This window comes from Fringilla coelebs, assembly GCF_963513975.1.
Source record: "Fringilla coelebs genome assembly, chromosome: 6".
In the NCBI taxonomy this organism is placed as follows: Eukaryota; Metazoa; Chordata; class Aves; order Passeriformes; family Fringillidae; genus Fringilla; species Fringilla coelebs.
The window spans coordinates 53,568,652-53,594,788 of record NC_140034.1 but is presented as its reverse complement, the minus strand read 5'-3'; the positions used below and the strand labels follow the sequence as shown (position 1 = coordinate 53,594,788).

At 46.6% G+C, this 26,137-nt stretch overlaps 1 protein-coding gene across 2 annotated transcripts in view; it reads right to left on the bottom strand.

The window, feature by feature from the left end:
- Window positions 1-26,137, bottom strand: part of PTDSS2 (phosphatidylserine synthase 2) — a 30,127-nt gene that overhangs the window by 1,954 nt on the left and 2,036 nt on the right. For both annotated transcript variants that reach the window (XM_084208000.1, XM_084208001.1), the window contains exons 2-10: window positions 19,475-19,576; window positions 14,814-14,896; window positions 10,117-10,184; window positions 8,459-8,593; window positions 7,625-7,675; window positions 6,076-6,189; window positions 5,306-5,424; window positions 4,520-4,634; window positions 2,733-2,878 (exon numbers count right to left, since the gene is read on the bottom strand). In XM_084208000.1, coding sequence (XP_084064126.1) covers window positions 2,733-2,878; window positions 4,520-4,634; window positions 5,306-5,424; window positions 6,076-6,189; window positions 7,625-7,675; window positions 8,459-8,593; window positions 10,117-10,184; window positions 14,814-14,896; window positions 19,475-19,576 — 933 coding nt within the window. The remainder of the gene's footprint in view (window positions 1-2,732; window positions 2,879-4,519; window positions 4,635-5,305; window positions 5,425-6,075; window positions 6,190-7,624; window positions 7,676-8,458; window positions 8,594-10,116; window positions 10,185-14,813; window positions 14,897-19,474; window positions 19,577-26,137) is intronic.

Here is a 26,137-nt window from a genome sequence, read left to right as displayed (position 1 = left end):
GTCCTGCAAGTCTAGTTCAGATCACACATGCACTAAGGCTCTGCAGGATGACATTTTCATGTTGGTGCTACTTCAGTTTCCTCTTAGAAGCTCTAACAGTGAGAAAAATTAAACTTCTTCACCACACAATGCAGGGAAGTGTCCCCATTCCCAGGTAAACCCACATGAAACAATTCTCTGACCAGCCTGAGACCAGCTGATGTTCAGGGTATGGTTCCAAACAGGAGCACACACGAGGCCCAGAGCCATATTTGACACCAAAGTGTAGTTCAAGCTACACCAAACCATCCAAATACACTGTGAAAAAACACAGAGTAAATCAAATGTAGGGGAGTGCTGATGCAGAAGGGTGAGTGCATTCCTTCTTAAAAGGTATCCTGCCTGGATCAGCTCGGATGAAAGGGCTGCAGAAACTGCTCCAGGTGGTGACAGATTAAATGGGCAGAGACCAGCCCTAACCCACAGGCAGAGAGATGAAAAGAGAAGCAGCAGATCTCTCACAGGGAATTCCAGTAGCTGGGATGATGAGGGCAGCTTTCTGCTCTGCTGGGCTGCTTCCTCCTCTGCCATCCTTTCCCTGACAACAGAATCAAAGATAACCCCAACACAAGAGCTGGGCAGCCCCTAAGGCTGCCGAGGAAGAGAGCTGGTTTCCTGCCCTAATATTCAGGAAAGATGTGAAAGATTTTTCTTGTGATGAAGGAGATAAAAATTCATGGCCTTGATGCAGACTCCTTAGAGGTGAGAGGAAGACTCCATCAGAAATGTGTGACTAGGTCAAATGCTACAAATGCATCAAGTCACTCCTGGTCAGGAACATTTCACACATCCAGTCCTCAGGAACTTGGAGGCAGTGAGTGGTGTGTGAGAGCTGGAGAAAGCTTCATCCCTCTTCTGGGACTATGACAATTCCAGGCACTACATTATCACCATGCTCAGCCCAAGGTCCTGCAAGAAATGGCCCACAACTGCCTGCAGATACTCAGAATGCTGAATGGGAAAAAGAATTCTTCACATTGGAATTTCACTGCTTTCTAGACCCAGCACTGCAGGGCTGTCTGAAGAGACCTCCTCAGTTCATCCCCGACAATCCCATCACCACCAGACAAGGCAGTGAGCCACGTTTTTGTCAAAGAAGGGCAATGGAATATTCCAATCTTTGAGCATTAAGAGTTTCTAAAAGGAAAAGGTCAGCAAGGTTTCCCATGTGATGTAAGCCAGGAGCCTCTGGTACAGCCCGCTCTTTCCAGCAGGAATAATGCACTGACTTTTTTAAATACGGCCATGGAGCAAATCATGCTTCCCCTGCTCTTCCCCTACAACACCATGAGAAGAATCCTGAAGGATGTGCAAGGATGTGCAAGTGAAGCTGGTAAATGGGGGCAGATCCTCTCTGCCTGGAATGCAGGAAGGGATTACAAAACCTTCCGCAGAGAAGGCACCAGGTAAGGGCTCAGCTCAGCTCTGTCCTTCTGCAGGAGCAGCCTAATGTCAGCTCTGGGGGGCATCAAGCAGAGCCAGGAACCCCAGGATGTGGGGGCAGTCACCTCCCCCAGCAGGGGACACAGGAGGAGGTGGTGGCAGTGACAGGGATGCACAGCTCAGGATGAGCCGCTCCGGCTTGTGGAAAGAACAGCAACAATCAGAGCCAGGGATAAGGCACTGGCCAGGGATGGCTCTCCCAAATTCCAGTAGTATGCCACGTGGCTGGACAGAGGGCAAAGGAGCTTTTCCAACCCCAACACAAGAAGATGAATGGTGCTAAGGAGAGGAGCTCAGCAGCGAGGCGGAGACTCTCTTACCTGTGAGTTGGAGGCACGTCCCAAACCAGTAGGTCCAACACCAAGGGCAGGGCATCCTGCCCCTGCGGAATGTCCTGAATTCCGACTAAGCAATGTGGGCTGGCCCTTCTTCCCAGTTCTAGGAGTCAAAGCCTTGCAAGGGAAACTGATCTTCAGACCATGTTGGAACCCTAAATTCTGAACACAGACACTTTTTTGCGTTGGTCAGCGACAGACAATGAACACCCCTGGAAGCCAGGCGGTGCTTTAGGCTGAGGATGTGGGCTCAGGCAGGTTGTGACATTAAAAGAAAAGGTGATTTTGAGAACAAAGCTTTCTCAGCTCTCATATGGTCTGCAGAAACAAAAGCAGCGAGGACAAATATGATGCTGAGGTGGGAAGGGTCTCAAGTACATGCACTGCTGTGTGTGGTGCCTCACCTGCAGCACATCCTGCTACCCAGGGCCCCTGACCTGCAAGAGGATGCCAGGAGAGCTCCAGAGGGCCAGGGGGAAGAAGGCTCAAGGAAAGAAGTGCCTTTAAGAATCACATTTTTTTAGTCTGGGCCCCGATGACCCCAGAGGGCACATCCAAGGACTGCAGTTCCTGGCTCTCAGTCTGGAATCGGAGCACAGCGCTCCCCTGCCCACGAGCCAGGGGCACTCCAGCTCATTTCCACATTCCCTTCTCCACAGAGAGATCATTTACCAGACACTGAGGTTAACACAGTGCACACACAATGCCCTTAACAACAGCTGCTCTCTGACCAGGGGGAGTGAGAGTGGTACCTCCAAAACAAAGGAACACGAAGCGGATGCTTTGGGATTAGGCCTTTTTGTCCCTGACAAGCTGAACTGAACTGGTGCCCGAGATGGATGCCAGCAAGCTGGAGCAAGTTCAAAACAAAGCACGTGGAGCTCGACATGGGAAGTACAGAGAGGTGGGGCTTACGGGTCGTCCATGAAGTCGTAGATCTCCCTCATGGCCACTCCTCCCACGTTGACAAAAAACACCAGGCGTAGCAGCACCAAGTAGTGTTCAGGGGGCATCCACAGCACAAACTTCAGGTAAAACGTGTTCAGCTCTGCCAATAAAAACTGGGAGGGGGGACATTGGAATTGCATTTGGAAAATAGCACTGGATGGAGCCTGGAATGCCCCTCTCTCCCTGAATGGCTCCCCCTGCGCTTTTCTCAGCCCTGCTCAGTATCTCTGAGTGAACCATCAGCACCAGCCCAAAACCAATTGGGTTTTTAAACATTTCCTCTACTTTGGAAGAGGCACTAAAAATCACAACAAAAAGCTGGACAAGCAGTACCCTCAAATTTCAAACAAGATTTTGAACTTCAAACAAAGAGCACAAAGTACCTCCAAACACTGAGGGCAAATCCCAAAAGCACAGCTTTCCCTTTCCCTGCCCTTCAAAATCCAGCTGAGGGAGCCCCACCATAACAAGAGGCACGAGCTGCACATCCTGGGGGGCTGGGCTGGGTTGTTTTGCTTTTTCTCAGTTAAGTAAACTCACCCTCAAAGCCAACTTGGGAAAGTTGATTATAAATTAAGAGCAAAATGTTCTCTCCAGCAGCTGCCCTGGCAATGTGCTTAAGGGAGCAGTGAGACACCAGATTGTCACTTCAAAAGAAGTGATAACAAAGGGCATTAAGCCTTGCTGAAACCCAAGGAGTGAGCCAGAACCTGAAGCTGCTTAGAACCTGTCAGCTGAAGCTGGGATGTGCTAAAAGAAACATAATCCCACAGTTCAGTATAAATTCACTGGGATCTCTGTTGCAGCAGCACCTAAACCCCCATTTTTTCAGGGTGCAACCAGAAACCTTTTTGGGAAACATCTATTTTATTTATACTCTTTTAGTCCTCCCACTGAACAGGCCTGGTGTGCCATGTGAGCTTGGCCAATGTGTCCTGCAGCAGGAATCAGGTGCTGGGAGTTTGTTCTGGCAAAACACAGAGTTCTGTCCTGTGCCACTGAACCTGGTTCACGCCCAGTGCCCCTGGATCACCCACCACAAGTGTCACGGGGATGAATTTAGTTAAATTTCACAGCTGCTGGGCTGAGATAAGTTTGAGTTGCTCAGAGCAGAGCCAAGTGACATCCCATGGATGGCACAAAGGCCAAAGTCCCCTGGCTGGCAAAGAGGCACAAGGGGAAAAAAGCATTTCAACTGCCCAGTTTACCCTCCCTATCAGTGTCACCTGGGTGACAAGTTCAGTTTCACAGACACTGGTATGAATTTCAGATGCTGCATTCCTAGCATAAAACAATTCCACCCACTCAGGTGCTGTGTGTGCAGTGAAATGTTAAAAAAAAAAAATCTAGGAGAATTGAATGATTTAAGCAGATCTGTGCTTCAGGAGTGAGCTCAGAGGAGCCAGAGGCCTTGGATACAGCCCCTTCCAGCTGTAACGTGCCTGTAGCTGCATAAAACCGAGGGATTCGAGCTACTTTCACCCACAGCCACTGCTCTGGGGAGCAGCAACTTGCTGAGAACCCAATGATCCCAGTTCATATTGCTCCCACTGCCACAACAATGGGCAGCAAGCAAGGACAGCCCTTTCTGCAGTGAATGTGTCACCTGTCCCAGAGACACGGACACAGCCCCCTGTTCTGCAGGACTGGGAAGGGATCCCTGCTGGCCTCAGCTTCAGGAACATCCCCAGAGCTGCAGCCTGAGTGACAGAACCTGGAAGCAGGGGACAGGAGGGCCAGAGAGGTGTCCTCACCACGAAGATGATGCCACAGACGGCGAGCCACCTGCGCAGGCTGGAGGCCGGCTTCCACTCGAACTTCACCCAGCTGTAGGGGGTGAACTGGAACACAATCCTCTTCATCTTGCCTCTGGAAAAAAGCAAAATAACCACTGCAGCCTGAAGGGAAAGCGGGCAAGAGGCATCTGCCAGAGTTCCCATTTGAGACACCAGTTCAGATATGCAAAATGCCTCCGTTTACTCCATTAAAATCACAACTTAATGAGATTAGCTCTGAGCTTGTTATTTTAATTATCAATTTAAGCTTTAATATACTACACCCACTGTTGTAAGCAGTTCTGCTCTGCTCAGCAAAGACACTACAGAGCACGATGGGTCATTACTGGTACACAACTACAAGGGATTTATTAAATTTTAATTCCCAGTGTCCCAGTTCCTGTGAAGTTCTGGTTACTAGGGAATGCAAAAAGACCAAACAGATCCTTGCTGTGAATGGGAGTATGATGCCAACTTGGATTCCTGCACCTCCTTAAACCATTCCATCCAATAAGCTCATTTCCACAGGATGCCCTCACTCCCAGCCATCAGGCAATGTTTGGGACACACAGGTGGATTTCCAACAATCCCATTCACAAGGTGAATAAAACTCTCCAACAAAGCTCCCTGCAGCAATAAGCCACTGGATCCTGGAGTCACCTGGGAATTCTTTAATCCATATTAAACCAAACAGAACAACCAAGCTCTTGAACAGGGGCTCAGCCTTTGTGCTGTGCCTGTGGAGTTCCCTCCTCCCCAACTTACTTGTAGGTTGGAATGTTCCAGAGCCCTTGCCACTTGTAGGTTTTCAAGGAAAGCCAGGACAGGGTCTTCATCCCACAGTAAATTCCTAACCCGTTACATAAGATCACATCCATTATCCACTGGAAGGAGAAACACAGGAATGATGCTGGGGAAGGAACACTAGAGCTTGGCAAAGGGAATCACTACAGGCACATCCCTGCATTCCAAGGAGAGGGACAGAGTGTTAATTCCACAGGGTTTTCTGAAGGTTAAAAAGCTTGGCTTGATGTCTCTAACAATGCACTGACTTTTGAAAATACAATCATGGAGCAAATGACTCCAAGCTTGGGTCTTTCCCAAAATCCATCCAAACACAGACCCAGAGCTGCGTGCCCTGACTGCAGGGAATTCTATTCACTCTGGCACCAGCTTAGACCTAACAGGAAAATAAAACACAACTGTAAAAGGGTGTCCTTTAAGCTTGCACCAAGTTTTGCCTTTCTCTGAATTTCAGACTTTATTACTTTATTGCTTTTATTTGCTTTATCAGCAAATATTTGAAAATGTTCAGGTACAGCTTTAGATCATCCCTGTGGTGTGAAACAAACCCAAACAAATATTTAAGCATGTCTAAGTGTTTGTAAGACACCAAATAACAGAGACAGTGACAAGCACGTCACAAACTCAACAGGGAGCAGTCACACACGTGATACAACTCAGCTCTCCTCACTTCCCAGCCCTCCCTGTAAAATCTGTACTCCCAAACAAACCCTGATCCCTGCAGTACATACGTGATCCCACCAGCATTCACTGAAGTTTGGGAGCTGGTGCTCCAGGCTGTACTCCAGGAACTCAAACATGACACTGATGATCATGCACATCCACCAGTCCCGAATCATCAGAGTCTGAAGGGAGAAAAAAGCCTTTCAAACAGCTGCTAAAAAACATCTACAGTTGTAGATCTTGTCTCCAGTATCCAGAAAAGGATCAGGAAACTCAGGACAATTTTATTTTGTTCACAGGCCTCTCAACTTATCACCATTACCTGCACAAAGAGATAGGAATGACACTGAAGAAAATCACCTCCATGCCAGCCAAAACCAGCACAGGAATACAGATTATGATAAATTCTGGTAAAATGGGATTCAGCAGGAGGGAAATGAGTTAAATGCATGGAATTACTGGGTGCTCAACCACCACAGGCAGCATCGTTCTTACAGTGCTCAGAAAAGGCTTTTCAGAGCCTTTTATGGGCTCTAAACGACTCCAAAGCCACAATAATTTCTGATGAATGAGGCCCATTCATTCTCAATATTGCCACCCTGGTACTTTGAGATTTGGGGGAAAAAATCCAAACACAAGCCCATCTCTGTTTATTGAGACAACACACTCAACCTCCGGCTTTTAATAGAGAAATAGGTTAAATATTAACCTATTTAAGACAAAATATGCTATGGCTGTGAGGAAACCCAGCCAGGCTCCTTCTCACTGGGCAGCCCAGCTTCTAATGCAATTCTCTTGGAAAAAAAAGGATTCAAGTTTTCCAAATTGAGAATTCAGTTCATTAACAGAACAAGCTGAAGTCCAGGTCTCCCCATGCCCAGCAAATTCACCTCTGGTTTTGAGGTGAACCACTCACAGAACACGTCTTCACTGTTAAATGAAAATACAAACCAACAGTTCCAGCTTGTTTTAGAACAGCCAAGCTCTGTCAGTTTGTTATTAGAACAGCAAACCCAAACAAGGTCTGCAGGGGGCAAAATCTCCTGAGTCAGGCAGTCTGCTTGGGTTAAAAAAGGTAATATTTAGACCAAAGTAATGAGCAAAACACTGAATGTTGAATGATCTGCCAGAGACAGGCACAGCTGGAATTCCTTCTGCAGCTCCTTGATATCAACTAAAAAGTAACAAGAATTAAACCACTACCCATTTAATGGTTTAAAATCCTGATCTGATGCCACTGGGAAAGCAGCAGCAACATCTGCCTTTGGGAATATCACTGTCACTGCCAGCCTCACACTCCACTTCCAAAGGTTGTTCCAGCATTTCTGTTGCTACAGGAATTAAGTTCTTTATTGATCTGACCCTAGGATGAATCCCTGTGGAGGAAGGAAGGAGCCTGTTGATGTAACAAGGCTCTGGAAAGAAATGAGGTGGCCTAACATGGGAAGGAGACAGGAAAAAAAGGGGGGAAAAGGGCTTTTCACATATTGATATGTATTTTCATCTATTACAAACAGCCTGGTTTAAGTGACCAAGGCCTGGCACCACAAAAGCAGCAGCAGTGAGGCTTTGAGAACAGAGGAGCCGAGTTACCAAGGTGAAATGAGCCATTCTTACCTTCAGGTACCACCCAAAAAAGTGAGCCGGAACAAACCCATCCAGCTTGTCCTGGAAACCAAAAAGAGTGAAGGTCACAGCCTTTTTTTTTTTTCCCCTCCACGAAAATGCAGCAATAAACATCTGTTTTTCCCACACATGAATACTTGCACTCCTTCATCAGGAAAGAATTTAGCAGAGCTTCCTAAATCTTACCAGCCTGCCAGTCCCTGGACACAGTGCCTTTCCCTCTACTTTTATCAGATCCCAGCTATTCTAGATTTTGATGCACTGAAGATTTACAGGGTAGACCCAACGGATTTGGGTGCTCCTCACTCCATGCAATCAGGGATCTGTAATTAACCATCATTTCTTTGCCCTGGAATTTCTGCCAGTGAGAAACCAGATGGCTTTTAGGACTCAGAAGAGCCCTGCACTAGTGGAAGGTGTCCTTGCCCATGGCAGGGAGTGGGGTTACATCATCTTTCCAACCCAAACCATTCTGGGATTCTGTGGTGCAGCTTTAGGGCTTTGTGCTCCAGGGTGACTGAGGAGAAGACTCCTCAAGCACACCAAGAAATCCAAACTCTGAGGGGAAAATTTGACACCAAGGAGCTGAGAAAGAAGAGCTGCTGAACAGTTCAGCCCTGGGCAATCAGGTAATTGGGATCCAGAGAGGCACACCCCCCTCTGATGGACAGGAAAGGTCAAGAGAAGAGAAACGAAGAGGCTGGAGAGTCCCTCACAGGCTGTGCTCAGATTCAGCACTCAGCCAGACTCACAACCTCACTCTGAAGAGCTCAATTAAGCAGCTTTTGACCCAAACCCAGCCTCGTGAGTGAGTTTGCTCCTTACCCAGATGTTGTGGAAAGGATCAGTTTCATTGCCAGGGTCATAAATGAGGCAGTTGCCCCCGTAGTCTCTCTCAGGCAGAGGAACCCCTAAATGGGGGTCGATGTACTTCATGAACTGCCTCCCGTCCTGCACGGTCTGCAGGGGAACAGAAACCAGGATCCCCTGAAGGACTCACACACAGCAGGCACCAACACAATCAAGGATTTAGAATTAACCCGTTTTCAAATTCCTTGAGGAACAAGTCTTGAAATAAAGCCAGGCACACACCTGACTTGAAGCCTTTAATCCTAAATATTAAAGGAAAAAATGGCTACAGAATGACCTTAAAGATGAAAAATCAGTGATCACTAATGCTTTACCCCAAGCCACTCCTCTGTGCTCCCCATCTCTCCCAGAAGCTTCACACAGCTCATCCTTCCCAACACCCATTTCCAGTAAGGTCCCGTGCAAACAGCAAAAAGAAACCATCAAAATGACCAAAATGTGAACTCATCTGTCACTAAATCAGCCACATATTTGCTGAGCATTTATTTCCCAATGGAATCACTCAGTGTTGTGGTCAAGGCTCGACCCTGCAACATCTGTGACAGGCAGCAAAGCTGGACAAAGCCAAAATTAATTAATAGAGTAAAAATAAAATTACAGAATAAACTGCTGAACTCTGGGACAAGTTTCAGCCATGAGCAAGCTTGGATTTGCTGTCAGGAATTTCAGCCACCTGCAGACTCAGCAGAATTTAACCTTATTTAAACCTGGGCAAGGCAATGATGTATTTTTAGTAGAGAGCTGAGCAACAGCAGGGAGTTCCTTAACCACTAAATCTCTGCTGACACCACACGCTGCCACAGGGAAGAAAAGCCATTCCAGGCTTTTCTTTTGGAATTCAGAACTACACCAAAAAAAATTACTCAGTCTGACTGCAGCTACTCAGGAATATCATGCTCAAGGATGGCTGGAAAAAAACAGGGGGACCAGTCCCACTTTCTCACACAGCCTCTAGAAGGAAAACTTTTATTAAAAAAACCATTCCCCACCCTTCTTTCACACAAAATGATTTTTAGAGCTGCCTGATTGAATATATTGTCTCAAAACATTTAATTTTAACTTCTGATAATTGTACAAGTCAGGGGGAAGTTCTCAGTTTACTAAAGGACAAGATATGGTAAAATGTTTACTTTGGAAGCACCAAGGGCACATCTTTCTATGAAAAGCCTCCTCCTCAGCTCCTGCCACCACACAAAGCTGGGTGTGAAGTTTTGGTTTATTGCAAAACCCCCACACCTACAAAGAACCTGTCACTCCAGGTAAAAGATATTTCCAAAGGTGAAACCAGGTGAATTCCCCCTGAGTCACATGTGGCCCAGCAGGGCACAGACTGGACTGTGAAACACCAGCTGCTGAACACGAATTCCCTCACCAGCTCATCCAAAACCACTTCAACACGGTGTCTACCCCAGGCTGAGGGTGACTGGAGGTCAGAGCAGGTGAAATATTTTTATATCATCATTTCCCTCAGCCTCATAGTCTCATTAAACAGCCTAATGATTCCATCTCACAAAAACCAGCACCTCCTCTAGTCAGCAGGAAAAAAAATACCACAAAGGAGTTGATCCCCACATGGAAGTGGCATTTAGCAGCTGGAGGTGTCAGTCACTTACCTGGAAGAGGATGAAGATGAGGAAGAGCTCATAGACCACGCTGACACACAGCCAAAACCTCCAGTAAGCTGCAGAGAGGCACAGGGGATGTCAGCAGCTTTGGAGCAAGCCATACATTTATTTTCCATTTATTTCAGTATCACAGAATCTGGAATGCTTTCTGTTGGGAGGGACCACATCTCATTCCACCCCTCCCATGGGCAGGGACACCTTCCCCTGGCCCAGGCTGCTCCACATCCAACCTGGCCTGGAACACTTCCAGGGACGGGGCAGCCACAGCTTCTCAGGAAACCAATTCCATTTCAAGAGAGGCTCCCACCACAGAACTCTAATTCCCAGCTCCCAAGCACAGTGCTCCCCACCCTCCCCCAGGGATACAACCAGAAAGGATCTTCAACTCCCACACAGGCTGCTGTGCAAGTTTGCTGGAACTGCTCAGGCACTGACCTGGATCTGGAAGAAGGGATCCAGGTCCAGAACACCCCAACCCAACAAACTCAGCAGTTAACAAGGGGAAGGAAAGGAATGTGCCACCTGCAGTGCCTTCCAGCAGTCTGTGGAGGAGAACCTGATCCTTCCTGAGCTTTCTCCCTGGTCTCAGGTGACCTGACCTGTCCAGCCTTGCCTGCACCAGACACACCCAAGGCAGGCTGGAGTCGTGTTCAGCAGCCCAGCTTTGGCCTGAGGACCAGGTCGTGTCCCCAGGGGCAGAAAGCATTTCAAAACCCCAAAGATAACTCCACTTTTACTTGCAATGAAATTAAAAACAAGCAGACCAAAGGTTCAGCAGGTGCTGGATGCATGGCCTGTCCCTAAGAAATGCCATGCAAAGCTCAGCTGCTGGGAGCCCTCCTCAGATGTGAGATTACAGACATGCACACACCCAGCGACACCTGAATCCAAAGGGTGTCCAAATTACAGCGTCTGCACGCTCCCAGCTCCCCTGCCAGGCTCAGCCCTCGGGTCACAGCCCATCCTGGATGGAGGTTTTGTGCCCCACAGGCTCATCTGTGCCCCTGATCCATCCAGAGCCTGGCTTTTGTTCCATGCAGTGATTTCTGGGCTCTGGACTCCCTCAGTGTTTCTGTCTCCTGTCCTGAGCGGCTGATGCAGAGCCAGGGTGGGTACAGACACAGCTCCAGCAGTTCTCCCTACCCAGACCCAAAAATTCCACACAAGGGAACTCGGGAAAACTCACAACATTCTGGTGGACACTGAAATTCCAAAAATGCCACACAGCACTCTCAGGATGAGACCTGCCTTCAGGGGTTTCCTGGGTATAGATGGAGTTCTCCTTCCTCAGGCCCATGGGGGAGATGGAGAGGAATCCCAGCAGGGTTTGCCAGGAAACCAAGACTCTCAGGCCTGCCTTGGGAATTTCTCCGTTAATTCCAAGGCAATGTAGGCACTTTGATGTTCAAAGCAGGGCCAGGCATAAATTACACAAGAATGAAACAAACAGAGGCTTACAAACAGAGTTATCAGCTCAGAACCCCAAATCAACTCCCCATGGAGCTCCTCAGGAGATGTTCTCTCCCAAAACATATCTTTATGCAGCTCAGCCTCAAGCAGGAAATAAATTATTTAAAAAATAAAAACCCAAACAAAAAACCAAAACAAAGAAACAATAATAAAAAAAATGAAACCAAAAATACCAACAAAACTCCACACATTTTTAAAAGCAGCCTCTGACACCATCATTAAAAGAGACCACAGTGTGCAAGGTGAGACCTTTTTGCAGCAATCCTGCTAAATTAATCAGAATCACCTATTTTACACTTCTGAGAAATAAAAAAAGAAAAAGGGAAAATAAAAAAAGGCAGGTGTGGCCGGCAGAACAGCAGTGCAGAGCTCTGTGACAGCTTTCACCTGCTTCTCTTTCCAAAATGCATCTAAGAAAAAAACAAACAGCAAAAAAAAAAAATATCCTCCATTGGTCACAGGATTATTTGGAAGAGAGGAGCCTCTTCCCAAACTGGCACCACATTCAAGCCAGCAGGGAGAATTAACTTTTCACCACCACACTTCTCCCACCTTTAAATGTCACTGCCAGATACCAAAAAATGCCTTTTTTTCTAACCCGTAAACCTTGCACCAGAGATTTTACACTGCTCACAGTCAGCAAAGTGACAGATTGGTCCTGAAAGTGATGTAGACAGAGAAAGCAGAGAAATCTAAATCCTTGTCTGAGCTTTTATTCCCCTCTGTACACAGGCTGTGGCAGCTGCTGAGCAGGCTCAGCAAAAAAAGATAACTAAAAATTGAGATGTGGTTGGTTCTGATGTAGTGCTGTGGTTTCTCCCCAGAGACCTGCACCCCAAATGTCTTCAAGGCTGTACAAACACTGTTCTCTCTCCTGCTGGCTCAGGCTCAGCTTTAGCTGAAAGGTTATTTTTGCCACCTCTCCAGTACTTGTTTTCCTTTAATTCACTGGCCATTTTGCCTCCCTCCAGTCAGGGCTTTCCTCCTGAGTGAGGAGGTCCCCACTAATCATTGACACACCTGATAACCCAGTGATTCCTCGGCTCAAACATTAAACTGCTGCCTTGCAGGGATTTGGGAAGAGGGCATGAACATCCCAGCAAGCTAAATCCAACCAGCCTCTTTCCCTTCTTCTGCTCAGAGCCTGGCCCACTCTGCCTGAGGGGCTAGATGAGTAAAAAGTACAAAAATCCGGGTTGTTTGCCCAAGGAAAACACTTGCCCTGGAGCTGCTCCTTCCAGTGCCACCAGTGCTGCCCTTGCCTGCACATTCCCAGCCACCCCAGCCCTCAATCCCACAAGTTACTCCAGACCCTCACAATTTACTCCCTGCCCAGCTCATCCTATCACACAGCCTGTATTAAGTCAAACTAACTCCTGGCAGAGGCTGGGAATATTAAAAGCTGCTTCTCAGGGCATTAATAACTGTCATGGAAAATTTCTTTGGAATGACAGCATGGATGTGTTATCTTGACAGGCAATAAAGCATCCCTGGGCTCCTACAGCAGCAGCTCCACAAAAGGAGCTGGCAGGGAGAAGGAAGAATATCTCTTATCTGCAAATCCTAAGGAGACAGGCTACTGATGCTGGCTGTACCCAGGATTAATTCTACAAGGAAATGCTCCCCAAATTTGGCTGTTCACCCACCAATAAATAAATGGATCCTCAAGCAGAGTTTAAGACCTGTCCCTCGCACTGTACTGCTCCTCTGGGGCTAAAGCAGTGAAGGTTTGGATAGAACCACAGCCAGTGGAAAATGGGATAAAAGCAGGGCAAGTTGGTACAGTCTTGCCTGAACAATCATACCTACTTATTTCCATGACAATCCCACATTTCTGAATTACAGGGAGGCAACTGGTGTCTGTCCATATAGCAAATTATTAAACTGCAGAAAACGGGGGCCTGTGTGGAATCAACAGGGAAATGGCAAAGCTGGATGAGCCCTGGCTAAAGCTGGGAATACTGAAAAGGCAACCAAAAAAAGAAATAAAGCCACCAATCTGGACAGGTGCCACTAAGGTAGTGGCTGGGATCAGTTTCCTTAATGGCCTTAATGAAAAGTAGGTTAATGAAACACAGCAGGAGCAGCAGGGGAGGCAGGGACAGCACAGAGGATGATCCCAAGGGACTGGAGTGACAGAGGAGCTCCTAACACAGCTCCACGGTCCAGAACCAGGAATTTGGGAAGCATCACATTATCACAGAAATCCCCAAAATAACCCTGCAGCTCTGGAGAGGACATTGATAGCAGGAAGCTCAAAACAATGCCAGAATGTTATGGGGAAATGTTGCATTGGGGGCAAGACTAAAAGCCAAACTTCCCTGCTTTGTTCTAGGGACTAAAACCAGCCCAGACAAACCCTCAAAACCTGGGTGCACCCAAGTGTCACTGGTGTCCTCAAAAAGAGCAACTGATTTCACAGAAGGAACCACAATTAACTGGAACAGAAGGAAAGACTAGAACCTGCTATTAAATAAGAAAGGCAAATTTAATAAAGCCCCAGGTCTGCAGAGGTGTGCTGAGAGCACTGCTCTGGAACCACACCTGCTTTGGCTGAGGGTTGTGGGGTGGCTGCTGGGTTAAATTTCTGGCATAAAACCCAGCTTTATTTGGCTGTAGGAGAGCCCAGTGCTTTCAGGAATATTATTTAAGCCTATATGAATTCCCTTAATTCTTCCTCTTTCAACGATTCACATTTAAAACTAGGCAAGAGATCAAAGCCATTTAAATATTTTCATGTTTCACCTGCTATTTCATTACCTGGAAGAGGTTTGTGTTGTGCTTTCAAGACTTCCAGTCTTACAAGAAACCTTTAAAATCATAATCAACGGCCTCTAATCTCCCATGGAAAATGGACATGGAGATCAGGAAGTGCTCCTGCACTGGATACAAGGTCACAAGTGCAGTCCCAACACAGAGAGGAGAAAAAACGAGGATAAACAGGGCAAGTTCAGGTTTAAGAACCTGGCAGTTCTCACAGAGCTCTTTAACTACAACAGGAAGCCAAAGCAGGGAGATCCAAACAGATCTGCAGGCTCCATGGAAGCCCAGCAGGGTGGTTATGGAGGAGCCTCCATGACCAGTGCACTGCTGAGGAACCTGTGATTACTGAAATGACAACTTACCTGCTCTCCAGGCAGCACAAACATTTACCTCCCTCACAGAGCAGGCAGCTGCTCAGGAGGATTTGAGCGAGCCCAGCAAGGTGAATTTACCTGGGTGAGGTCTTGAGAATGGTCCATCTTTAGCTTGTGTCACGCCAAAACACAAGAAAACCAAAATACTGGCGACGATTCCTCTGCAAGGAAAAACAGAACACTCTGGTTTATTGCCTCATCCTCCTCCTCCTGAGACTGCAAATTATGTTCTCTGATGAAAGAAATGTCTGGCCCTTGTTCTTTAACAGCTGAATGTGTCCCTCTTAAATGGATCCAGACACCATCCAGAAAAAACAGCCAAAAAAAGGCTGAGGATCACAGCGAGTCAAACAGTTCCCTGTGCCTGGGAGCAGCTTTTATTCCCACTGGCTCACAAAGACACACAGGATTTAGCAGTGAGACAGCTCTCACCGCTCCACCACATTTCAAGGGAATTTAAAAAGGAGCTGTCAGACTTGTCACCACTCCAAAACAGCTTCTTAACCAATTAAAGACAAGCAGGAGCTTTCCAGACCACACCAGCACTGCTGCTATTTCAAGAGCTGGAACCATAACACAGAGCCTAAGGAACATAACAGAGACTTTAAATAAAAATAAATTATCAGACCAGAAGCCCAAGTATACCAAAGACCTACGACCCTGGGCATGTTCCTTTAGTTTTAATGGATTAAATGGCATAAAGCAATCCAAAAGTGCTCTTTTTACTGCACTTCAGCTCCCACTGGGTCCTGCTTGCTGTCTCATTTCACCTGCTTAAGAGCTGGCTGAAAGGATGGACAACTGGGAAAGAGCTCATTCCATGTTTGCAGAAAATGATGCAATCCCTGACTGCAAATAAAATGGCTCAGTCTGCAGAAATCACACAAAATACCCAGTAATTTTGCTGCCAGAGAGAAAATGTTACAAACCAGAAGCAACAGGAGACTGTTTGTGCTTTAAACATGTCAAAGAACCTTTCAAAACAGAAGACTAAAGGATTTACAGAAACTATTTTGTAACATTCACCTCTGAGTACAAATGTTTGTCCTTCCTGAAAATAAAAATGGGGTTTAGTTAACAGATGTAACTCAGTAATTTTGCATGCTTTAAACACTGGGAAGCACACCAGAATTAGGTGTTGAATGGATCTGTGAATAGAGAGTTCCATAGGGGTTTCTAAAGATCTGGAGGGCAAAACCCTTTCAGCTGACCTCCAATAATGAGAATATTCTGCATTTTGAGTCCCTGGCTGCATCTGGAAGCCCCAGTCCTGTGTGGTGCGACAAGCTCAGCCGTGGACTGAGGGGTTCAGACCACTGCTCTGGCCTTGGGAGGGTTGTCTTCCCAAAGCTGGAATTCACATCCTGGAATCAAATCACCACAAGAGCTCAGCTGTGCTACTTCCTTCAAAACCCACTCTTGGCCCAAGAGCTGCTGTGCTGAAATATGCTGGGGATCCAGATACATTCACTTCAAGTTCACCACAGGAAGTTTGGAAGCAAATCACAAATTTGCATAAATAACCCCACCAGCTCCATTTATTTTTTTTTCCCTCAGTGTTAACTAAATTTTCCCTCTTATCCTCATTAATTTACCTCCTTAGGAAACTTCCAATGCCTAAGCAGCAGCCTGTCCTGAGGCAGGAATGCTCCAGCACCTGAGAGGGGCTCTCCTCTCCTCACCTGGCTGGACACAGCCAATGGATTTTCCTGAGCAGCAAATCAGGAAGGCACAAAACAGCAAAGTGCACCCACAAAAATCATTTTAGCACTTAACCAAATTTAAAATAAAAATTTTAAAAAGGGAGAGGCTGGCAGCAGCTCCATCAGTACAAACAGACTCTTGTTTGTGCTGAGAGTTGATTCAGGCACACAGGACAATGAGGAACTGTGTATGGCCCTTTGTCCTGGGATTCAAGGAGCCAGCTCCCACTCCTTGTCCTCTCCCGGGCTGGATCCATGCTGGCACAGCTGGTACAACCCCCTCAGGGCACCACAAGCCCTGGAAGAGGGCTCTGGCCTCCTGTTACCTCCATTTCCCTGTGGGTGCTCAGCCAAAGCAGCAGGAGATCAGCAGGAGACCTGTCCCCATGGAAAGCAGGCATTGCCAAGAGCTGTGTAAAAAATCATCTCAGGAGAGACGTTTCCCAGCTGGAAATTCAACGTACAGCCCTGAAGCACACCGGTGCTTTTAAACCCGAACATGTTTTTATGGAAAAAAAGAACTTTTCTTCCCCCCAAAAGACCCTGCTCAGCATTCAAAATATTTGGGAGCTGTGGATTTCTTCCGTGGTATGCAGAGGAGGTGCTCAGTGTTTATTTGGCTACACTCAGAGCTGGAGCTCAGTCCAGGCCGAACAGAGGAGAATGTCACAGCTGTCAGTCAGGATGAGCTATGCCATGGCTGGAAGAACAGTGGGAATAAAGCCCTCACGGAGCAGACAGGTTCACAGCACAACCTCTCCTTGCCTAACAAAGGCAATGTTCCACTGCTCTCACACCGGGGGCAGGCTGACCACGTGTGTGATCCCAGTGAACTCTTACTACATTTACATATAAAAATCTCCTGCAAACTAATCTTAAAAAAACCCCAAGCAATCCTCCTTTAATTGTTTCAGTGCCCTGCCCTATTGCAGGACAGAAGTCCTGTAACAGATGCAAACACCAATCTCAGCCGCAGAGACCGCACCCCGTGAGCTCAGAGGTTCCTGCTCTCACTCGGCTCCTGTCCATCACTTCTCCCGTGAGTGATTCCACGAATCCACCTCTCACCCTGCTCCTGCCAGTGACCGCATGGAGCATTTTATAGGGTGATAAAATCCTGATTTTACAGGGGGGAAGGGGGGACCATCCCACAACTCCAGTCTGGGAAACAGAGCCGGCAAATTTGGGAAGTTCACCCCAATTTACTGCTCTGAGCACTTACTGCAGCTCACAAGGACACCTCAGCCAGGGCATGGTAACAAAGGAGGCTGGAGCCTTTGGAAGTGTGCATTTAGGCTCTGCACCTACCCCAGACACTGCTCCACTGTCAGTGTGCAGGAGGTGGAAATAAAACCCTGTGACAGCTCCAGACGCTGCTCCCTGGTGACAAACCCCCCCCCCCCAGGTCATTAGGCACCAAGTGTTCCCGAGGAACACCGGCACACAGGGACAGCCTCGTGCTGGGTGGGGCTTGGAACCGCGGGACAACACAGCTCCACACTAGGACTGACAAAGGTCTCAGGGCAGGGGGAGGGATTTTAAATTATGAACGCAAAAAAATCTGCGCTAATTTGGGCTATGAGCACATACGATGCACACCATGCCCCTGTCTCAGCCTGCTCTGAAATACTTCCTTTTGTCCAGAGGTACATGAAACGTGGAATATTTGGAAGATCACGTCCAAGCCTCGGGATGCTCCTTTTCGAGGATTTTTGTGCCAAGACCTTGCAGGGCTGCAGGAGTGAGCAAAGCCCATTTGCTGTCCCTTTCTTGGCATGATGCTGTAAATTGATTTTAACAACTGGGCACTGAATAAGCACACAACAACTTGTGTTTCCTGAGAGAAAGATCCACCTGCTGACTAATCTTCCCTGGGTTTGTTTTGATTAGGGCAGCTGAGGCTCTAAGCTCAATAATAAGATATTCCACTGAGTCACCTTAGCTCTGTATTACTCCCTAAGGATGCATCATCACTTCTCTTTCAGCTCTTCCCCTTCCCAATTCTGAGTGGCCATTCCAGGCCACACCACCCCTCAAGCCTGGCCTCCCTCATTATGACTGGGAACAAAATGGCATTTGTTCACACAGTAACCTTCCAGAACCTTTCCCAGCTCCAGACACCTTCCAGCTTGTCCCATGTCACCCCCACGTGTGAAATCCCAGCTCATAGTGGGGCACAGTGGGAGTTCCATTACCCCCAGGCATTGTGTAAAGAGCCAAGATTATCTCAGGAAATACCACAATTCCTGCATCTCCACAACAATGGATGCTATATCCTGAGTCACTTCAGAAATGTACAAAAAGAGGGAAAATAAACCCCTTCAACAGCAAGGGGGAAAATTTCATTATATTTAAGAAACCAGACTGGTAGAAAAGAATTATTTTCTTGCTTCTAGCAATGATGCTTTGCAGCGTATCTTTAAAACATATTAAGCTTTTAAAAACACCATTTTCCTACCCTCTTCTTCTTCCCTGTTGTATTTTAAAAGGGGAGAAATTCAACCACATTGGACCAGTTTAAATTACAGTAGGAACTGACCACACATGTAAGATTCGTTCTTATTTCCCCAGAGCTTCCCTCCGGGCTACACGTTCTCCCAGCAATTTTCAACAACAAAAAAGGATTTGTATTGAAATCTTGAACAGAATTTTACAAAGAGCATTTGAGCCAGAAAAATTTAGTCACAGCTCCCAGCATTTTGAAGTGATGGTTATTTTAAGGAAAGGTTATTTTTAAGAAAAGACTATTTTAAGAAACAGCAACAGAATCCTTGCCAAAGAAACCCAGCCAGGAGGCTTTAGCAAGCTTTTTGTGTTTTGCTTTAAATCACACCACAGAGCAGCCACAGGCCTGACAGTGACACTAAACTGATTAGAAATTGAATTCAATGATCAGCATCAGAGAAGCTGACAGACTTAGGACTGGTTTTGTAACTTCCTAAGGGAACAGGCACTTCCACAAGGGAGCACAGGGGTCACTGGAGGTTCCTTTTCCAAAACACACCTGGAATATTCAGATATTACAGAGATATTCACCTCTTTGTGTTGTAGGCTGTGTCCTGGGGAGTCTCTTCCAGCAGGGTAACGTAGCCCAGCGCACACGTGAGGATGAACAGCACTGTCAGAGTATGAGCTCTCCTGAAATTCAGAACAGAGAAAACTGACGTTAAACAGCAGGAAAACTCACATCTCACCCTGCCAGTGCAGCCTCAGGAGGCCAAAACCATGGCCAGCAGTCAGGAATATTGATGTTTTCTGAACTGCAGAGCACAGAGAGCAGAACTTACAGTGGCACTGCATGTGATCAGCAGCAGCTTGGAAAAAACCAGCACCCAGTGCAAACACCCGGATCTAAACAGCTCCAGGTGTCTCCCCAGGTTTGGCAGGTCCACACCTGACAGTGCTGCTCTACTTCACAGCCTACAAATCAAAATTGCAGCTGAGGAAGCAGGCCCTTGAGAGCAACCAAAGGGAATTCACTCCAGACATGGGAATTACCCAAGAAAAACCAGACATTAAAAATTAAAAAAAAAAAAAAACACAAAAAAAAACCAACTCCTAAGGAGAACAGTTGCTGTTATAAGAACTCTGACGCCACCTCAAGATGTCAGATTTTCAGGTATATTCCTACAGTTTCAGTGTACTTAGCACAAGGGGTTTCTGTGGAACAACCATGTCAGCAAAGCTGGGTGGCTGTTCCATAGCAGTAAAACATCCTCACCCATGGGAGTCCAGAGATTTATACGGATTTTGGTGAAGCACTCAGGGAGAAATTCTTCTGGCACATGTTGTCCAGAGAAACTGTGGCTGCCCTATCCCTAGAAGTGTCCAAGGCCAGGTTGGACTGGGCTTGGAGCAACTTGGGCCAGTGGAAGGCGTCCCTGCCCTTGGGACTGGATGAACTTTAAGGTCCCTTCCAGCCCAAACCATTCCAGGATTCTGTGATTCTATGGAAGGAGAGCAAGCAGAGCATACCCACCCAAGGTGACACCCATACCCTACACCCCCTGATCACCACACAGAGAATATTCTTACAATGCCTGCATCTTTTCTTACTTCAAGTTGAAAATTCCCTTTCTAATGAGGAGCAACTTACTGTTTTCATTGGAAAACTCCTCTGGCTCCAGTTGGGAAGCATGGGAACTCTGTCCAAGTAAGGCCAAAGGACAGGCCATGAGTTTTGGTTCAGAGAATAACATCCCTTAACACAAACTAATAAAAACCCCCACCTATAAAGAGGAAGCTGAAAGGAGGACAAAACTTGTAGAAGAAAGTGTATGTGACATGTTTTGGCACTATTTCCATTTTCTTTATATATTCTTTGTAACAGCAGCTCACACCCCATCTCCATGTTATTCCAAGGTTTGTATATTCAGGTTGCACAGTGCACAATAAACCTTGGAATTTCCAAACCATTCACTGACTTTCCCTTGAAACAACCCCACAGCAACCCACCTAAAACTGCTCTGAAAGTCCAAGAAAGGCTGCCAGTGAACAAAAATTCCATCCTACTGCAAACCCCACATTCTCCACAGCATCCCTGCAATCCCACACAGGCAATACCTCATAAGCAGACACAATCCTCTTCTGCCCCTGCCAGAACAGAGTTTGGCATTGACGGCTCTCCTCCCTCGTGGTCCCGAGGACACAGACCACCAGCTCCAGCAGAAAAACACGAGGACCCACGAGCACTTCCAGGATTAGCAAGGAATCAGTGTGCTAAAACCCAGGGAAAAGCTTGGGAGCTGCAAGCTCCTGCTCGGCAGCTGCATCTTCCCAGGTGCCAGGACAGGTGATTCAGCCATCAGAGCTGACGTGGGGCCTGCCCTGGATCCTGCAGGAACTGGAGAACTAAACCCAGCCTCTCCCAGGACCTGCCTCTGCCAGGAGGCAGGACAGCAGCACGGAGCCCACGCTCCAATCACACCCTGCTCCTGTACACCCATTACATGTGGATGTAATGAATGGATTCTACAGCCAACACCAGACAGGTTACATGAACTCCCGGCTATTTTGGTATCTCACGCCTTGTTTTGCTTGTCTGGTTTTGAAACTTATTATTGTGTTGTTATATTGTTACACGGTTATACTTATTGTTGTAGAGTTATAGATATTATGTATTACATATAGTAGTCACATTGTTGTTTATTTTTGAAGAGGCTACGAAAACAAATCTGGAATCCCACCTTGCTGTTTCACCACCTGAGCACCCACAACAAGTCAGCTGCTTTTTCAATGCATTCAGATCCCATAAATTGCCAAAAAATCAGTTATTACAGGTCCGCCCTTGGACAAACACCTTGGGAACCCCTCTACCAGCACAAGGGTGACTCAGTTGTGTTGTGAGGATCTTGTAGGACAGTGAAGGGTCAGGGCTGGGGAGCCCCATGCATTTCCCACTTCTTTTTGGTGCCACAGCCACTAGCCTGATACCCAAGCAGCTGCCCTGTTTAAGGAGAAACAAGAGGCTCCTCTCTCATCACTTCCCTTGTAGCTCAGCATTCATCTCCAGAGGCTACCAGATTCCCTCCTAGGAGGTTTTTAAGGTAAAAGGTGCTTCCAGCACAGCATGAATTCCAGGAGCTGGGATAAAAGACTCTGGAGATGGGCTTGACTTCTGGGAAGAGCAAGTTGGCATCCCTGGCAGAGAGCTGTGAGCAGTGACACAGCAATGAGAGGGAGCACAGCATCACACAAATCCACTTCAGAGAGGAAAACAAGCCAGGAAATATGGATGTGCACCATGTCTTCTCACAGCTCAAGAGTTTAAAAATAAAATAAAAATCCACAAAAAGGAGCAGCTCTCCTTAAGGAAGGGTTTGTCTGAGAGATCAGGATGAATTTAACGGCACAAGGGGATTGTTTCCATCTCCACACACACCTTAAAATAATACACCAGGGGAAGGTGAGCTAAGAACAACCCAGCAAGGTAAGCAAGGCAGGAATTACATGGAAAGGCTTATGTTCTCCTGGCCTGGAGCCTGGGAGGCTGAAAAGAGCTAAGCTGGGAATCTTCCCCTTAGAATTACACACAGGAGCTTGGGCAACAAGCCCGAAGCAAAGAGGGTACAAACTGCAGCCAGATCTGGGAGGTTTCACATCAAAAACTCTGCAAAGCAGTGCCTGACATACCTGGGCACAAAAAAATCTAAGGCCAGGAAGAGAACTCACAACAAATCCCACGCTGTTAAAAAGCTGGAATATTAAGTGGCTTATTTTTCTGCCTTTCTGCACCACACATTTGGCTCTTTCCCCGCTCAAGCCCTGGGAGATTGAAATGAAGTAAATCAGATTTGTTTTCACACAAGCCCTTGCCCTGCTAATTCAAACACCAAGTGAGAGCAAGTGAAGCTCTCCCGCACTGCAGATCACAAAAAAAGTGGTTTTTTTCCTAGTTAATAGGATTAAGTTTGATCCCAACTTCTCTTTTTCATGCTAGGTCATTCTCCTGTCACACTGAGACACTGCAGGTCTGTCAAGAAAATGACTACAAGCTCTTTTATTTTCCAGTTGAAGTCTATGACAGAAATGATGTAAGGAAATCGTTTAAACATGTCATTTTTTGGGCAATTCTGGCAGATCCTTGGGTGAAAAGGAGAGAGTACCACCCAGGAGCAGGCAGCCCTTGGCCTCATTCAATCTCCCACAAATTAAAATCAGCTTATACAGGGACCACACCCTTGTTATCCATGGCTTGTTTGTCACCAGTGATGCAATAACTCCATTAAAAACAATAACAATCACTGGAACACAATGCAAAGAATTTATTTATTAATATTTTGGTCAGTCCTCTTAAGTGGAACAAAATTCCAAAGGAGAGGCAGTCCAGTTTGCCCCTTGGGTTAAAAAAGTTGCATTAACTGCAGCTGCTGGTGAAAGGATCTGTCAGCAGACCCAAAAATCTGTCAGTGACTTTTTCATTACTTAATTCTTTATTCCAAATAATGGAAAATTCATTAAACCATTCCTGAAAGAGATTTTTAAATGGATGTCAAAGTTCCGTACCCTCCATAAAACAACATATCACCCGGAAATTCTAAGAAAATATGGAAAAAAGTACAACAAAGTTTCCTCCAAAAGCAGCAGAGGGTTGAGTCAAGAATAAGACACAAGAAAACACAACAAAAATTAATACTAATTTAAAACAAATTTAAAACTAATTTAATTTTTATTTTAAGTAAAAATTGTAACTAACTGTTGGGGATAGATGGTCGGTTTGGACAACTTCAAGTCAAACCCAACCATACAAATATCCCTGCTGGCTTTAAGCTCTAAGTTTTGATTTAAAATCTGTTTAAACTCTCAGAGTCCATAAAACAGTCCCTATTCTTAGAGCAGTCGCAGATCTTCGGCACATCCCTGAAGTCACCCGAGGCCGATTAAATTTCCGTACAGACTTGTGACACTCCAAAATAGCAACCTGCCTTTTCCTTGCCATCTCTCCAAAGAAGCCCAGGAGCACAGACCTCCAGAGGCCCAGAACCTCAGGTCAACAGCAAAGCTTCAGCAAATCTGGGGTTTTCCTTCCACTCAGGAGGAAAGAACAAGTTCCCAAAGTTTCCATCAGTTCCACAGAGCTTGCAAGTTACACAAATGCACTATTTCAATTATTAAACATTTTTTACTTAAACCTATGGAAATGTGAGTCTTGGAAGATAGTTTAGGGCAGTTCTACTGAAACAGGTGACAGGGAATGACAGGGAACATTCTTTGAGCACATTTTTCCATACTCTCCTTAAAACTTTGGGAATGTGTCTACAAAAAAAAAGGCAATATAGAGACCTGATATCCAGATGGGGCATTGAACTCTGACAGGCCCTCTCCACAAAGACATCCCTTCTGCATTTCCAGCTTACTTGGCAGAACTATTGCTGCCCCTTCCTTTGAGGAAAGGGCAATGCCATTCCCATAGCGCAATTCCCAAGGCACAGGCCCTCTCATCCATGACCAGCTGGCAAATGTGGCTTAGTGGGATTGCACAAGGCCTGGATGTCCCTGCTCCCTGCCCAGGGCATTCCCACAGGCTGGAAAAGCATGGCAGGGTGACCCAGGGCTCCGGAGCAATGCTCCTTTTCTCCAGTGCGGCGAATCCTGAGCGGGCAGCGTGGCTCGGAGCGGCATCATCAAAGCAGGGAAAAATCCCAAGTTCAGCTCCCAGCAAACTCCAGGAAAGCTGCCTTGGAAGGGCCACAGCCACCCCTCAGGAGAGGGCACAGAGAGCAGCTCCTGCCAACCTGCGGATGTTCCATCTCCCTAATCTCTCTTCTGGATAAATCCCCACCTCTTCCTGCAGACCGCCCTTAGCAAATCCCGGGTATTTCAGAGATAAGAGCAATCTCCACAAGGAATGGGGAAGGAATGTTTTGGGTTGAGTAGCAATCCCTTCTTTCCAACACCAGCTGGTTTGCCCACATATATCCTCATTTCCCAGGCCATCTGGGAAGAGTCACAACACTGAACACACCGAGAGGAACATGCCAGCAGGGACTGCCTCTTGCTTAGCTGCAAATTCCATGCTTTTTGCACAGGAAGGTGGAATGATTCCTACAAACACTGCCATTAGCCTGTAGAATCACTGCCATTCACTCTTTTTTAGTTTTTTTCTTATTAATTTTAACATCCTGAGCTCCACAGACCTCTGCTGCCACACCATGACCTCGGGAATTAATATCACATCCATGTGCTGGCAACGTGAGATTATTAGTGTGAGAGATAAAACACATTAATAATCAAAAGGTGACATTAAAGCTAATGAAATCCAAATTAAAGTAAGGCTTTGAAAAAGCAATTAACCCACTGAGTCACAATGTGGTGGCAAAAGCGCATCTGGCACCTCTCAACACCCTCAAATCAAGACTCGATGGACATTTCCCTGGAAGATCTTCTTTGGTTAAAGACAAGCCATGAAATACCTGCAGAAATTTTAGGAGAACATCACACACAATATCCAACTGAATGACCCCAGAACAAGCAGGGCTTTGTGTGAAAGCTCCTACTGAAGGCACACAGACAAGAACAATCCAAGGTGCTGGAAACAACAGGGAACATGTTCCAGTGGCTTGCCAGGAAAGCTTGGCATTCCCAGCTCCCCACTAGGAAATCAGTTCAGGGATAAATGATACAGAAACCAGGGATCTGCCTCAGAAAGCTTCCTCCTGTTCCCTTCCCTTGGCATTTCCTAATGGCAAAGGGAGCTGCCAGGTTACGCTGACTGAGCAGGTTTCCACAGGGGAGTATTTTCCAGTTCCAAGTCATTTACATGGAATAAGACCAGAGATATTAGCGCACAAGTGGTTTTCCAAAGCTCCAAACAGATTTTAAAGAGCAGGAAGCCAGCTAGGAAGCTCCACCTTTCCCAAGGACCACATTTATAGGAGGAAAATAACCTCTGCAAATTAAACTACACCTGGAATGATTTCTGTGTCCACAGATCCAAAATCTTCTAATTTTCGCAAAAGGAGCGAGCCACAAGAGTAACCTTATCCCTAACTCCTGAACTCCAACGAGAAGGTGCATTCCATGTTTTCCCAAACTCAGAGAGCGGCCACTCTTAAAAATTTCCCTTTCCTGTGGCCACCTCCACAGCATGAGAGGAGTCTCAAGGGTCACAGGAAGAAAATCATTTCTCCGGATCATCTTTATTCTTGGACACGGTAGGAACTGAGTCATTGCCAAAGGATACTCTAACACATACAGGGC